This window comes from Oncorhynchus clarkii, chromosome 5 (assembly GCF_045791955.1).
Source record: "Oncorhynchus clarkii lewisi isolate Uvic-CL-2024 chromosome 5, UVic_Ocla_1.0, whole genome shotgun sequence".
Classification (NCBI taxonomy): Eukaryota; Metazoa; Chordata; class Actinopteri; order Salmoniformes; family Salmonidae; genus Oncorhynchus; species Oncorhynchus clarkii.
This window is the reverse complement of record NC_092151.1, coordinates 95,843,056-95,858,557: the sequence shown is the minus strand read 5'-3', so window position 1 is coordinate 95,858,557 and position 15,502 is coordinate 95,843,056. Positions and strand designations below refer to the sequence as shown.

Here is a 15,502-nt window from a genome sequence, read left to right as displayed (position 1 = left end):
ACTGGAGGTTTCCCAGCCTTAAAGGCTTTAATCACATCAAGTTCCTCTGTAATATGGCTTGTTGCAGGTGGACAGTAAGATGAGACCCTAGTTGTGTTGCAGGTGGATAGTAAGATGAGACCCCAGTTGTGTTGCAGGTGGACAGTAGTCATGACTTCCTGTGTTATCTATCCAGGTGGACAGTAGTCAGGACTTCCTGTGTTATCTATCCAGGTGGACGGTAGTCATGACTTCCTGTGTTATCTATCCAGGTGGACGGTAGTCATGACTTCCTGTGTTATCTATCCAGGTGGACAGTAGTCATGACTTACTGTGTTATCTATCCAGGTGGACAGTAGTCATGACTTCCCGTGTTATCTATCCAGGTGGACAGTAGTCAGGACTTCCTGTGTTATCTATCCAGGTGGACGGTAGTCATGACTTCCTGTGTTATCTATCCAGGTGGACAGTAGTCATGACTTCCTGTGTTATCTATCCAGGTGGACAGTAAAGGAGTTGTGAAGCAGTACCTTCCCAGACACGGTCAGACGATGCTGGACAAGCTGAACCAGCAGCGCCTCAACAACCAGTTCTGTGACATCACGCTGCTGATCGAGGGGGAGGAGCACAGGGCTCACAAGGCTGTGCTGGCCGCCTGCAGCGACTACTTTAATGAGCTGTTTATAGAGAAGGGAGCTGTGTCCAGTCACGAAGCGGTGGTCGACCTCTCAGGTAAGACATGTATTCAAAGGTACACTATGTATACAAGAGTTTGTGGACACCCCTTCAAGTGAGTTGATTTGGCTATTTCAGCCACATGTATAAAATCGAGCACACAGCCATGCCATCTCCGTTGGCAGTAGAATGGCCCGTACGGACCTTTCCAACAAGTCAGTTTGTCAAATGTCTCCCCTGCTAGAGCTGTCCCCGGTAAGATCGCCGCTATTGGCCTCTTTAGCAGTGGAAACGCGTTCTCTGCAGTGATGAATCACACTTCACCATCTGGCAGTCCGACGGACGAATCTGTGTTTGGTGGATGCCAGGAGAACGCTACCTGTCCCAAAGCATAGTGCCAACTGTAAAGTTTGGTGGAGGAGGGATAATGGTCTGGGGCTGTTTTTCATGGTTCGAACTTGGCCTCTTAGTTCCAGTGAAGGGAAATCTTAGCACTACAGCATACAATGACATTCTAGAATATTCTGTGCTTCCAACTTTGTGGCAACAGTTTGGGGAAGGACCGTTCCTGTTTCAGCATGACAATGCCCCTGTGCACAAAGCGAGGTCCATACAGAAATGGTTTGTCGAGATTGATGTGGAAGAACTTGACTGGCCTACTCAGAGCCCTGACCTCAACCCCGTCGAACACCTTTGGGATGAATTGGAACACCGACCATGAGCCAGGCCTAATCGCCCAACATCAGTGCCCGACCTCACTAATGCTCTTGTGGCTGAATGGAAGCAAGCCCCTGCAGCAATGTTCCAACATCTAGTGGAAAGCCTTCCCAGAAGAGTTTAGGCTGTTATAGCAGCAATGTTCCTACATCTAGTGGAAAGCCTTCCCAGAAGAGTGGAGGCTGTTATAGCAACAATGTTCCTACATCTAGTGGAAAGCCTTCCCTGAAGAGTGGAGGCTGTTATAGCAGCAATGTTCCTACATCTAGTGGAAAGCCTTCCCTGAAGAGTGGAGGCTGTTATAGCAGCAATGTTCCAACATCTAGTGGAAAGCCTTCCCAGAAGAGTGGAGGCTGTTATAGCAGCAAAGGGGGGGGACCAACTCCATATTAATGCCCATGATTTTGGAATGAGATGTTCGATGTGCAGATGTCCACAGGCTTTTGGTAATGTAGTGTACTTATCATGTATACGTTTTAGTAAGTGATCCCTGTGGAACTTGAACCCACAACTTTGGTGTTGATAGCACTATACTCTTACTAAACACCACAGGACCACATGGGGTCAGACACCAGGGCGACAGCAGTACATAATTTAGCATGGGGACAGACACCAGGAGGGCAGCAGTACATCATTTAGAATGGGGACAGATGGGGTCAGACACCAGGAGGGCAGCAGTACGTCATTTAGCATGGGGTCAGATGGGGTCAGACACCAGGAGGGCAGCAGTACATCATTTAGCATGGGGTCAGACACCAGGAGGGCAGCAGTACGTCATTTAGCATGGGGTCAGATGGGGTCAGACACCAGGAGGGCAGCAATACATAATTGATCATGGGGTCAGACACCAGGAGGGCAGCAGTACATCATTTAGCATGGGGTCAGACACCAGGAGGGCAGCAGTACGTCATTTAGCATGGGGTCAGATGGGGTCAGACACCAAGAGGGCAGCAGTACATCATTTAGCATGGGGTCAGATGGGGTCAGACACCAGGAGGGCAGCAGTACATCATTCAGAGAAACATCTTGTCTCTCTCTCTCTTCCCTCAGGTTTCAGCAAGGTCAGTTTCCTCCCCCTGCTAGAGTTTGCATACACCTCCAACCTCTGCTTCAACTTCTGTGTGATGGCCGACGTTGCCACGCTGGCCCGACACCTTCTGATGGCCGAGGTCCTTCAGATCTGTGAGTCCGTCCACAAGAAGGTAGAGGAGCAGAAGCTGATGGTCTACCAGCAAGGAGACATCCACACGGTGGTGTCCAGCCAGCCGGCACCCCAACAGGCCCCGAATGAAGACCCTGGGGCCTACATTATGACCATCGGCAGCGACGGCCATGCCGTGGTGACTCATACTGGGCTAGCTGGAGCAGGGGATGACCTGGACTCCTTGGCTGTCATGGCAAACACAAACACAGAGTCCTTCAGAGGGGATCTGACGTCTGTAGTCACCCAGGCTCTGGGAGGTGAACCAGGGGAGACTATGACCGTGGTTGGGGAGGCAGGGTCAGAGACGGTGACTTTAGTCACCCACAGTAGCCAGGCCCGGGTAGGCGAGTCGGTCACCCTCTTCTCCCCTACTGGAGAGACCGAGACCATGACGGTCGTGACCCACAGCGGCCAGGCCGGAGCCAGTGAGTCCCTGGCCGTGGTGTCAGCCTGTCTGGCCCTGGAGCAGCAGCCGCAAGACGGGGACGAGGGAGAGGGGGCCTCCCCCTCCATGGAGCCAGGGGCCTTCCTCATCAGTGTGGACCCAGGGAATGTTGCCCCTACAGAGGTGGTCCATCTGGCTGTAGTGACACTAACACCACAGGAGAATGCGTCAACAACATCATCATCATCAGCGTCCCAGAAGGCAGAGTCAGCCTCCCCCAAGCCTCCCCCTGCTCCACAACTCCCCAAAAGGAAGAGAGGGCGTCCTGCCAAAGTCAAGCAGGAAGTTGTGGAGGAGCCTCCTGTTGACGAGGAAGTGCCAGAGCCAGTTTCTCCCCCTGCAGAGGAGATCCAGGAAGATATGCAGGGGACCCATGACCCCTATAAGAGACGCCTACGGCAGCGTTCCGTGGGGGAGGGAGGGTACGTCAGGCTACACATGGGGCTGGAGAAGGACCCAGCACCCCCACAGCTCCCCAACACCCCCAAGGTAGACTACAACACCAACATAATCAGAGTCACTGTGTACAGCGCCATGAAAAAACTATTTTCCTCCTTTCTGATTTTCTCTATTTTTGCACATTTCTGACACTGAATGATACAGTTGAAGTCAGAAGTTTACACTTAGGTTGTAGTCATTAAAACTAGTTTTTCAACCACTCCACAAATGTCTTGTTAACAAACTATAGTTTTGGCAAGTGGGTTAGGACATCTACTTTGTGTATGACGCAAGTCATTTTTCCAACAATTGTTTACAGACAGATTATTTCACTTATAATTCACTGTATCACAATTCCTGTGGGTCAGAAGTTTACATACACTAAGTTGACTGTGCCTTTAAACAGTTTGGAAAATTCCAGAAAACGATGTCATGGCTTCTGATAGGCTAATTGACTTAATTTGAGTCATTTGGCGGCGTACCTGTGGATTAATTTCAAGGCCTACCTTCAAACTCAGTGCTTCTTTGCTTGACATCATGGGAAAATTAAAAGAAATCAGACGAGCTCAGAAAAAAATTGTAGACCTCCACAAGTCTGGTTCATCCTTGGGAGCAATTTCCAAACGCCTGAAGGTACCACGTTCATCTGTACAAACGATAGTACATAAGTATAAACACCTTGGGACACAAAGCCGTCATACCGCTCAGGAAGGAGACGCGTTCTGTCTCCTAGAGATGAACGTACTTTGGTGCGAAAAGTGCAAATCAATCCCAGAACAACAACAAAGGACCTTGTGAAGATGTTGGAGGAAACGGGTACAAAAGTATCTATATCCAGTAAAACGAGTCCTATATCGACATAACCTGAAAGGCCGCTCCGCAAGGAGGAAGCCACTGCTCCAAAACCGCCATAAAAACGTCAGACTACGGTTTGCAACTGCACATGTGAACAAATATCGTACTTTTTGCAGAAATGTCCTCTGGTCTGATGAAACAAAAATAGAACTGTTTGGCCATAATGACCATCGTTATGTTTGGAGGAAAAGGGGGAGGCTTGCAAGCTGAAGAACACCATCCCAACCGTGAAGCACGGGGGTGGCAGCATCATGTTGTGGGGGTGCTTTGCTGCAGGAGGGACTGGTGCACATCACAAAATAGATTGCATCATGAGGCAGGAAAATTGTGGAAATATTCAAGCAATATCTCAAGACATCAGTTAAGTTAAAGCTTGGTCGCAAAAGGGTCTTCCAAATGGACAATGACCCCAAGCATACTTCCAAAGTTGTGGAAAAATGGCTTAAGGACAACAAAGTCAAGGTATTGGAGTGGCCATCACAAAGCCCTGACCTCAATCCTATAGAAAATGTATGGGAAGAACTGAAAAAGCGTGCACGAGCAAAGAGGGCTACAAACCTGACTCAGTCACACCAGTTCTGTCAGGAGGAATGGGCCAAAATTCACCCAACTTATTGTGGGAAGCTTGTGGAAGGCTACCTAAAACGTTTGGCCAAAGTTAAACAATTTAAAGGCAATGCTACCAAATACTAATTGAGTGTATGTAAACTTCTGACCCAGTGGGAATGTGATGAACGAAATAAAAGCTGAAATAATTAATTCTCTCTACTATTATTCTGACATTTCACATTCTTAAAATAAAGTGGTGATCCTAACTGACCTAAAACAGGGAATTTTTACTAGGATTAAATGTCAGTAATTGTAAAAAAAAAAACTGAGTTTAAATGTATTTGGCTAAGGTGTATGTAAACTTCCGACTTCAACTGTATCATATCTTTAACCAAAACTTAATATTAAATAAAGGAACCTAAGTTTAACATATTCATTTATTTAATTAACCAAGTTATGCAACACCCAATTCTCCCCTGTTTGACAAAATCATTGTCCCTTAATATGCAACAAATAGACAATCAGAAAGGGGACAAATACTTTTTCACAACACTGTAGATGAATTAGCGAGGATTTTACATTAGTCTTGCAGAGCAGACTTTGATCTGTGTGTTTGAGAGAGCGGTTTCACCCAACTGTTCTGTATCTCTCCCCCTGAATCTCACCCCAACACCCCCAAGAAGAGAGGCGGAGGCGCCAAGAGACCAGTTAAAGTGATTGAGGCCGCAGCGACACTGATCGGGATGGAGACTGCTGTCCAGACGGACATGGAGGAGATCCTGTCAGTGGAGGGCGTGGCAGACGGAGCTGAGCCTATCACAGAGCAGGATGTGGGGGAGTGGCCAGAGCATGGCCCCGCCCATCCAGATGGAGGGAGTGAGGTGGAGGGAGAACACGTCTGTTCAGAGTGTGGACTGTCGTTTCAACGACGCTACGCTCTCATCATGCACACGCTCAAACACGAGAAGACCAGGCGATTCAAGTGTAGCGTACGTAGCAACAACACTGTTCTCTAGGTGTAGTAGTGTACGTAGCAACAACACTGTTCTCTAGGTGTAGTAGTGTACGTAGCAACAACACTGTTCTCTAGGTGTAGTGGTGTACGTAGCAACAACACTGTTCTCCAGGTGTAGTAGTGTACGTAGCAACAACACTGTTCTCCAGGTGTAGTAGTGTACGTAGCAACAACACTATTCTCTAGGTGTAGTGGTGTACGTAGCAACAACACTGTTCTCTAGGTGTAGTAGTGTACGTAGCAACAACACTGTTCTCTAGGTGTAGTGGTGTACGTAGCAACAACACTGTTCTCTAGGTATAGTGGTGTACGTAGCAACAACACTGTTCTCTAGGTGTAGTGGTGTACGTAGCAACAACACTGTTCTCTAGGTGTAGTAGTGTACGTAGCAACAACACTGTTCTCTAGGTGTAGTAGTGTACGTAGCAACAACACTGTTCTCTAGGTGTAGTAGTGTACGTAGCAACAACACTGTTCTCTAGGTGTAGTAGTGTACGTAGCAACAACACTGTTCTCTAGGTGTAGTAGTGTACGTAGCAACAACACTGTTCTCTAGGTGTAGTAGTGTACGTAGCAACAACACTGTTCTCTAGGTGTAGTAGTGTACGTAGCAACAACACTGTTCTCTAGCTGTAGTAGTGTACGTAGCAACAACACTGTTCTCTAGCTGTAGTAGTGTACGTAGCAACACTAGATGTAGTAGTGTACGATGCAACAACACTGTTCTCTAGGTGTAGTAGTGTACGTAGCAACAACACTAGATGTAGTAGTGTACGATGCAACACTGTTCTCTAGGTGTAGTAGTGTACGTAGCAACAACACTGTTCTCTAGGTGTAGTAGTGTACGTAGCAACAACACTGTTCTCCAGGTGTAGTAGTGTACGTAGCAACAACACTGTTCTCTAGGTGTAGTAGTGTACATAGCAACAACACTGTTCTCTAGGTGTAGTAGTGTACGATGCAACAACACTGTTCTCCAGGTGTAGTAGTGTACGTAGCAACAACACTGTTCTCTAGGTGTAGTAGTGTACGTAGCAACAACACTGTTCTCTAGGTGTAGTGGTGTACGTAGCAACAACACTGTTCTCCAGGTGTAGTAGTGTACGTAGCAACAACACTGTTCTCTAGGTGTAGTAGTGTACGTAGCAACAACACTGTTCTCCAGGTGTAGTAGTGTACGTAGCAACAACACTGTTCTCTAGGTGTAGTAGTGTACGTAGCAACAACACTGTTCTCTAGGTGTAGTAGTGTACGTAGCAACAACACTGTTCTCTAGGTGTAGTAGTGTACGTAGCAACAACACTGTTCTCTAGGTGTAGTAGTGTACGTAGCAACAACACTGTTCTCCAGGTGTAGTAGTGTACGTAGCAACAACACTGTTCTCTAGGTGTAGTAGTGTACGTAGCAACAACACTGTTCTCTAGGTGTAGTGGTGTACGTAGCAACAACACTGTTCTCCAGGTGTAGTAGTGTACGTAGCAACAACACTGTTCTCTAGCTGTAGTAGTGTACGTAGCAACACTAGATGTAGTAGTGTACGATGCAACAACACTGTTCTCTAGGTGTAGTGGTGTACGTAGCAACAACACTGTTCTCCAGGTGTAGTAGTGTACGTAGCAACAACACTGTTCTCTAGGTGTAGTAGTGTACGTAGCAACACTAGATGTAGTAGTGTACGTAGCAACAACACTGTTCTCTAGGTGTAGTAGTGTACGATGCAACAACACTGTTCTCTAGGTGTAGTGGTGTACGTAGCAACAACACTGTTCTCTAGGTGTAGTGGTGTACGTAGCAACAACACTGTTCTCCAGGTGTAGTAGTGACTCTCTGAGTCATGTAAAATGACTGGCAGTCATATGGCTTTGATGGTTTTGTGATGTATCAGTGATTTGTTCTCTCAAGTTTATTTGCCAAGTGAAATAAATACAGTACATTAGAAATCCTGCTCAAGTCTCTCTCGCTCTCTCTCTCTGTCTCTCTCTCTCTCTCGGTCGGTGTGTCTGTCTGTGTCTGTGTGTGTCTGTGTCTGTCTGTGTCTCTGTCTGTCTGTCTGTCTGTGTGTGTCTGTGTGTGTCTGTGTGTGTCTGTCTGTGTGTGTCTGTGTCTGTCTGTCTGTCTGTCTGTGTGTCTGTGTCTGTCTGTGTCTGTCTGTGTCTGTGTGTGTCTCTCTCTCTCTCTGTCTCTCTGTCTGTCTCGCTCTCTCTCTCTCTCTCTCTCTCTCTCTCTCTCTTGTCTCTAGTTATGTAACAAGGAGTTCCAGTACGCGGCCTCTCTGAGGGCCCATCTGACCAGACACAAGCACCAGAAGAGTCAGAGGCCGCCCCTGGTCAGGGTCCCCCAGCCCTACGGCGAGGAGGGCCTCGAGGGGGACGGCAGGACCAAGGGACGCACCAAGAGAGAGTTTGTCTGTGACATCTGTGGAAAGACTCTTCCTAAGCTGTACTCTCTGAGGATTCACATGCTCAACCACACTGGTCAGTCAATCCCCCCCCCCCCCCCCAAATCCAGTCTTCTTCTCTTCCGTCCTCCTCTTCCTCATTGTCATTGTTCTAATGATCATTTCCACAGGGGTACGGCCCCACTCCTGCAGGGTCTGTGGGAAGACCTTTGCTCATAAACACAGCCTGAAGATGCACAGAGGTCTTCATGACGCTGTTAAACAGTTCCACTGTCTGCTCTGTGACAAGTCCTTCGCTAGTAAGAGAAGTCTGGAGGAACACACCAGTATTCACACAGGTCTGTCTATACATTACCGTTTACCTTACACATATCCTTTGTCACACTTCTGAGCCAAATGGAGCTGATCAAATCAGAGCCGTCCCCCCCCATGCTCCTTTCAGACCCCTCTCTGATCAAATCAGAGCCCCCCCCCCCCCATGCTCCTTTCAGACCCCTCTCTGATCAAATCAGAGCCCCCCCCCCCCCATGCTCCTTTCAGACCCCTCTCTGATCAAATCAGAGCCCCCCCCATGCTCCTTTCAGACCCCTCTCTGATCAAATCAGAGCCCCCCCCCCCCATGCTCCTTTCAGACCCCTCTCTGATCAAATCAGAGCCACCCCCCCCCCCCCCCCCCATGCTCCTTTCAGACCCCTCTCTGATCAAATCAGAGCCCCCCCCATGCTCCTTTCAGACCCCTCTCTGATCAAATCAGAGCCCCCCCCCCCCCCCATGCTCCTTTCAGACCCCTCTCTGATCAAATCAGAGCCCCCCCCATGCTCCTTTCAGACCCCTCTCTGATCAAATCAGAGCCGTCCCCCCCCTATGCTCATTTCAGACCCCTCTCTGATCAAACCCCCCCCCCCCTCCTATGCTCCTTTCAGACCCCTCTGTCAAAGTTATTGAGATCTCTTCTTTTACCCATGGTAGCATAAACAATATACATGACCCTGAGCATGAAGGGATGTTCATTGCTTTATTAACGAAGAAACCACAACTGTGTGGAAGCACAAGTTCAATATACTTCTGTATCCCTCATTTACTCAAGTGGTTCCTTTTATTTTGGCAGTTACCTCTAGTTTGATTCAGAAATCTTATGGTCAAATCCCTGTTAAATGTCTTCCAGGTGAATCTAAGTATCCCTGTTAAATGTCTTCCAGGTGAATCTAAGTATCTCTGTTAAATGTCTTCCAGGTGAATCTAAGTATCCATGTTAAATGTCTTCCAGGTGAATCTAAGTATCTCTGTTAAGTATCTTCCAGGTGAATCTAAGTATCCATGTTAAATGTCTTCCAGGTGAATCTAAGTATCTCTGTTAAGTATCTTCCAGGTGAATCTAAGTATCCATGTTAAATGTCTTCCAGGTGAATCTAAGTATCTCTGTTAAGTATCTTCCAGGTGAATCTAAGTATCTCTGTTAAATGTCTTCCAGGTGAATCTAAGTATCTCTGTTAAATGTCTTCCAGGTGAATCTAAGTATCTCTGTACCCAGTGTGGGAGGTCGTTCCACCGAGCCTCTGGTCTGAGTAAACACTTAAAGAGGCACCAGCCCAGACCTGACGTACGAGGATTCCCCTGTAGTCAGTAAGGATCTTCTCTCATAAACGCTCTCTGATTCTGTAGCTGTGTGTGCAGTGTTTCCCCTATAATGATTTATTTAAAACATTTAAATATTTTTAGGGATGGTAAAACGTTTTCAGTGGAAACTTATACGACTTAAACTAGATATCAAATATGTAGAAAAGATCATGGAGATTTATATATTTTTTTTAAATAACATCAAGTTTGAGAAATAAAAACCAACCAAAATAGAAACTAGACAGTCGGGGAGAATCTTAAATTCCCAAAATGTCGAGGCATGGGGCCTCCATTTTGATTTTATAACGTTTGAGTCACTCAGACAGCATAAGGTAAAATGTATACAATTGCAGGAAATTAGGTATAAAACTGCTTTTTTTTATCTCATGATTTTATTATTTTTTTAATTGCAGGAAACTAGCTTTTATAAAACAGCAACATTTTGTCTCTGTGGCCAAGAGGAGGGCCTCTAAAATGTAGGTTGGAGAAAACGGCATTGCCCACGTCCCGTATACCACTCCCCCCTCCCACGCTAACTTTCCACCGTTGCTGGAAAAAGTCCTAGGGGAAACACTGTGTGTGTGTGTGTGTGTGTGTGTGTGTGTGTGTGTGTGTAATGGATTCGTGCACATGTTCTGTTCTATACATCATGACTGTATCCCTCCTCCAGCTGTGATAAGAGTTTCTTTGAGGCCAAAGACCTGCAGCAGCACATGAACAAACACCTGGGACTCAAGCCCTTCCAGTGTCAGGTGGGGAGTAGTCATTATTATGTTAGATTAGAATATGTTATTAGATTAGATTGTTATTAGAATGTTATTAGATTGTTATTAGAATGTTATTAGATTGTTATTAGAATGTTATTAGATTGTTATTAGATTAGATTGTTATTAGAATGTTATTAGATTGTTATTAGATTAGATTGTTATTAGAATGTTATTAGATTGTTATTAGAATGTTATTAGATTGTTATTAGATTGTTATTAGATTGTTATTAGAATGTTATTAGATTGTTATTAGAATGTTATTAGATTGTTATTAGATTAGATTGTTATTAGATTAGATTGTTATTAGATTGTTATTAGATTAGATTGTTATTAGATTATGTTGTTATTGTTATATTAGGTTCTTTCATGAGGTTCTATCATATCGTGAGGTGCTATTGTTAGATAATGTTCTGTATTGTATCAGATCTGTGGGAAGTCTTACAGCTGGAAGAAGGACTGGTACTCCCACGTCAAGTCCCACAGCGTGGCAGAGCCTTACAGGTGAGTCCCCACTAATGCGTTCACAGCCGTCAGCTTTGACCTAGTCTATAGTCAGTCGGTCTTCTCTGTCGAATGAGTGAGGCAGCCCGGTTAAAGCCCTTCGACGCAGCTTTGACCTAGTCAGCTTTGACCTAGTCTATAGTCAGTCGGTCTTCTCTGTCGAATGAGTGAGGCAGCCCGGTTAAAGCCCTTCGACGCCTGTTGATGTTAAACAGGATATTTCTTATAATGCTCCTCTGTCCTGTAGGTGTAACGTCTGTGGTAAGGAGTTCTTTGAGAAGGCTCTGTTCAGGAGACATGTGAAGAAGGCCACGCATGGCAAGAAGGGCAGAGTCAAGCAGAACCTAGAGAGAGAGTGTGAACACTGTGGCAGGAAGTTCACCCAGCTCCGAGAGTACAGGCGACACATGAACAACCACCAGGGTGAGACACACACACACACACACACACAAATCCACAATCTGTCATTCTTCAACCTAATGGCAGCCCTGCCACTTGGTTTGCTATAAACCTGAGGGATGGGACTGGAGAAATGTAACCAATCCTGAGATCGAGCCGTCTATGCTGACGGGTCAATGAGAGCAGCATCTCAAACAGATATAAGATGCAAACAACACTGTTCAACTGGGTCTAATTATTGTCTCTGTCTAAAACCGTAAAGTCACTGTGACTAGAGGAGTACAACGTAGTGCTGGTCATATAGAGATGTGTTGATTGGGTGACTAGAGGAGTATAGAGATGTGTTGATTGGGTGACTAGAGGAGTATAGAGATGTGTTGATTGGGTGACTAGAGGAGTATAGAGATGTGTTGATTGGGTGACTAGAGGAGTACAACGTAGTGCTGGTCATATAGAGATGTGTTGATTGGGTGACTAGAGGAGTATAGAGATGTGTTGATTGGGTGACTAGAGGAGTATAGAGATGTGTTGATTGGGTGACTAGAGGAGTATAGAGATGTGTTGATTGGGTGACTAGAGGAGTATAGAGATGTGTTGATTGGGTGACTAGAGGAGTATAGAGATGTGTTGATTGGGTGACTGGAGGAGTATAGAGATGTGTTGATTGGGTGACTGGAGGAGTATAGAGATGTGTTGATTGGGTGACTAGAGGAGTATAGAGATGTGTTGATTGGGTGACTAGAGGAGTATAGAGATGTGTTGATTGGGTGACTAGAGGAGTATAGAGATGTGTTGATTGGGTGACTGGAGGAGTATAGAGATGTGTTGATTGGGTGACTGTACAACGTAGTGCTGGTCATATAGAGATGTGTTGATTGGGTGACTGTACAACGTAGTGCTTGTCATATAGAGATGTGTTGATTGGGTGACTGTACAACGTAGTGCTGGTCATATAGAGATGTGTTGATTGGGTGACTGTACAACGTAGTGCTGGTCATATAGAGATGTGTTGATTGGGTGACTGTACAACGTAGTGCTGGTCATATAGAGATGTGTTGATTGGGTGACTGTACAACGTAGTGCTGGTCATATAGAGATGTGTTGATTGACACCTGTCCTCTTCTCTCAGGAGTCAAACCCTTTGAGTGTCTGACGTGCGGCGTAGCCTGGGCCGACGCCCGCTCTCTGAAGAGACACGTACGCACCCACACCGGCGAGCGCCCTTACGTGTGCCCCGAGTGCCAGGAAGCCCACATCGATGCCCGCTCCCTACGGAAGCACATGACCAAGTGCCACGGCGACCTCCTGCCGGGGAAGATCATGCTGGAGAAAGATACCCTACAGTTTCACAATCAGGGTACTCAGGTGGAACACGCCGTCTCCATCCTGGCGTCCGATCTCCCCCCCGAGCTCCGGCCCGTCCAGCCGCCGCCGGCCGAGGAGATCGAGACGCTGCTGATCACGGAGGAGACGGTGGAGGCGGTAGAAGCGGTTCAGGCCGTACAGGGTGACGGGGTCGCGACCTTGTCGGACCAGAGTATCATGCAGGTGGTGAACTATGTGCTGTCCCAGCAAAGTGTGCTGCCTGGGGTGGTGAAGATGGAGGGAGATGAAGGGCAGGAGGTAATACAGACCATGGAGCAGCAGGAGGTAATACAGACCATGGAGCAGCAGGAGGTAATACAGACCATGGAGCAGCAGGAGGTAATACAGACCATGGAGCAGCAGGAGGTAATGCAGACCATGGAGCAGCAGGAGGTTATACAGACCATGGAGCAGCAGGAGGTAATACAGACCATGGAGCAGCAGGAGGTAATGCAGACCATGGAGCAGCAGGAGGTAATGCAGACCATAGAGCAGCAGGAGGTAATGCAGACCATGGAGCAGCAGGAGGTTATACAGACCATGGAGCAGCAGGAGGTTATACAGACCATGGAGCAGCAGGTGGTTATGCAGACCGTGGAGCAGCAGGAGGGAGATGGAGGGCAGGAGGTAATACAGACCGTGGAGCAGCAGGAGGTTATACAGACCATGGAGCAGGAGGAGGTTATACAGACCATGGAGCAGCAGGAGGTTATACAGACCGTGGAGCAGCAGGAGGTAATACAGACCATGGAGCAGCAGGAGGGAGATGGAGGGCAGGAGGTTATACAGACCATGGAGCAGCAGGAGGGAGATGGAGGGCAGGAGGGAGATTGAGGGCAGGAGGTTATGCAGACCATGGAGCAGCAGGTTATACAGACCGTGGAGCAGCAGGAGAGAGATGGAGGGCAGGAGGTAATACAGACCATGGAGCAGCAGGAGGTAATACAGTCTGTTGAGGTGACTCACATGGCAGAGGTGGAGGGATGTGACAGACGGTACCTAGTAGACTGACTCAGTCACGAGGCCAGCGTTTCCCAAACTCAGTCCACGTTTTGGTTTTTGCTCTTAACACGACACAGCTATTTAAAATGACCAACTCATCATGGAGCTTTGATCATTTGAATCTGCTGTGTCGTGCTAGGCCAAAAGCTAAACATGCCCCCCCCTTGGCACTTTTGTAACGGCCATTTCCTGCAATCTAGAGCAACAAAAAAGGCCTTGAATGATAAATAAAGTTTAAAAAAATAACTTGTTTTCTTTATTTTTATTTAATTTTTACGTAGTGGCGCTGCTAGTCCACAAGGTGGCACTGCGCCCCCTCTTCCATTATTTGAGGAGAACCTTGTAGTGTCCCTGAATCAGCTGGTCAGGTCCGGTGACTAGGGCTATGTGGTTACTCTATCCTCTGTTAGAGTACATTACTGTCGACCAATGGCCCATAGGGCTCTGAGTGGGCCGCTATGTAAGGGGGGGGCCATTTGAGAGGGGCCATTTGAGAGGGACCCTTGGATTGCTAATCATAACCCCAGGTGGAGTGAGTGGTAGACCTGCTTCCTCGACAGAGATGGGACTGTGTGGAGTAACAGGGCACCTGGGGTTCAGTAGGACACAAAGGAAACTCATCTGTGTTGTTATTGGACAGATTGAGGTCCTGCCTGGCTGTTTTCGTCCTGTTGACCAGGCCCCTGCTCCGCCTCAACCCAGGGGACCATCCTTCTCTCTACAGTGGGACAGAAAGTACCATATATTTTGTTTATGTACATTGAATGAACTGAGGTTTTGACTTTTCTGTTCGATCTTGTGTATAATGTGTAAATAACGACAATCATTAAAATATTCTGAATTAATAATCTAGGTTAATTTACTGCCTTCATGAAGTTCCCCGATTGTTGAATCTCAGGAGAGATGTTTGTTTCATAGAATTCTAAAAGAATCCAGTTGGATCCCGATTCACTGTTTCCTTCCTCATGTAGAAAAACCAGCCTGATCTGCCAGCTCACATTCTGTTTTAGATCAATCTGGTTTCACAACACTTAGCTTCTTCCTTGTGTTGGTTAGAGCTCTGTTGGGCTTTACAAATTACCTCAACTAACCTGTACCCATTGACTTGGTACTCGTAACCCCTCTATATAGCCTCATTATTGTCATGTCATTTTATAACATTTTTAAAAAAAAACTTTAGTTTATTTGGTAAATATTTTCTTAACTCTATTTATTGAACTGCATTGTGGGTTAAAGGCTTGTAAAGTGAGCATTTCACGGTACAGTCTACTACACCTGTTGTATTTTGCGCATTTGACAAATACTATTAGATTTGATTTGTGAACCTCCCTTCCCGCTGGCCACAGGTTTTCCTTATTGAGTTGGCTACAGAGCTCTGTTGTGAAACCCCTCTGCCTAAAACTGAAACGTTATACTACCTATTGCTCGTTAGGTTCATCTCTTCTGCTTTTCTGTCAAACACTGAGGACCACAGAGTGTACACCGTACTGCCAAGAGGATTACCAAAACAAAAACATTCCATATGAAGGATTCATTCTGCTTTAGATCGTAAATATCTTGTTTAGTCATCTGCTCT

The 15,502-nt window shown here is 46.6% G+C and overlaps 1 protein-coding gene across 7 annotated transcripts in view; it reads left to right on the top strand.

The window, feature by feature from the left end:
- The window catches only part of LOC139409588 (zinc finger and BTB domain-containing protein 11-like), a 23,976-nt gene extending 9,804 nt beyond the window's left edge, over positions 1 to 14,172 (top strand). Inside the window, exons 3-13 of one of the 7 annotated variants that reach the window (XM_071154973.1) lie at positions 480 to 711; positions 2,422 to 3,509; positions 5,543 to 5,851; positions 8,117 to 8,351; positions 8,446 to 8,613; positions 9,781 to 9,898; positions 10,563 to 10,644; positions 11,084 to 11,160; positions 11,408 to 11,583; positions 12,689 to 13,479; positions 13,732 to 13,834. In XM_071154973.1, coding sequence (XP_071011074.1) covers positions 480 to 711; positions 2,422 to 3,509; positions 5,543 to 5,851; positions 8,117 to 8,351; positions 8,446 to 8,613; positions 9,781 to 9,898; positions 10,563 to 10,644; positions 11,084 to 11,160; positions 11,408 to 11,583; positions 12,689 to 13,479; positions 13,732 to 13,758 — 3,303 coding nt within the window. In that variant the 3' untranslated portion in view covers positions 13,759 to 13,834. Of the gene's footprint in view, positions 1 to 479; positions 712 to 2,421; positions 3,510 to 5,542; positions 5,852 to 8,116; positions 8,352 to 8,445; positions 8,614 to 9,780; positions 9,899 to 10,562; positions 10,645 to 11,083; positions 11,161 to 11,407; positions 11,584 to 12,688 lie in introns of all 7 variants that reach the window. The other 6 variants (XM_071154972.1, XM_071154970.1, XM_071154971.1 and 3 more) reach the window with 6 other exon arrangements.
- Positions 14,173 to 15,502: the final 1,330 nt, after the last annotated feature.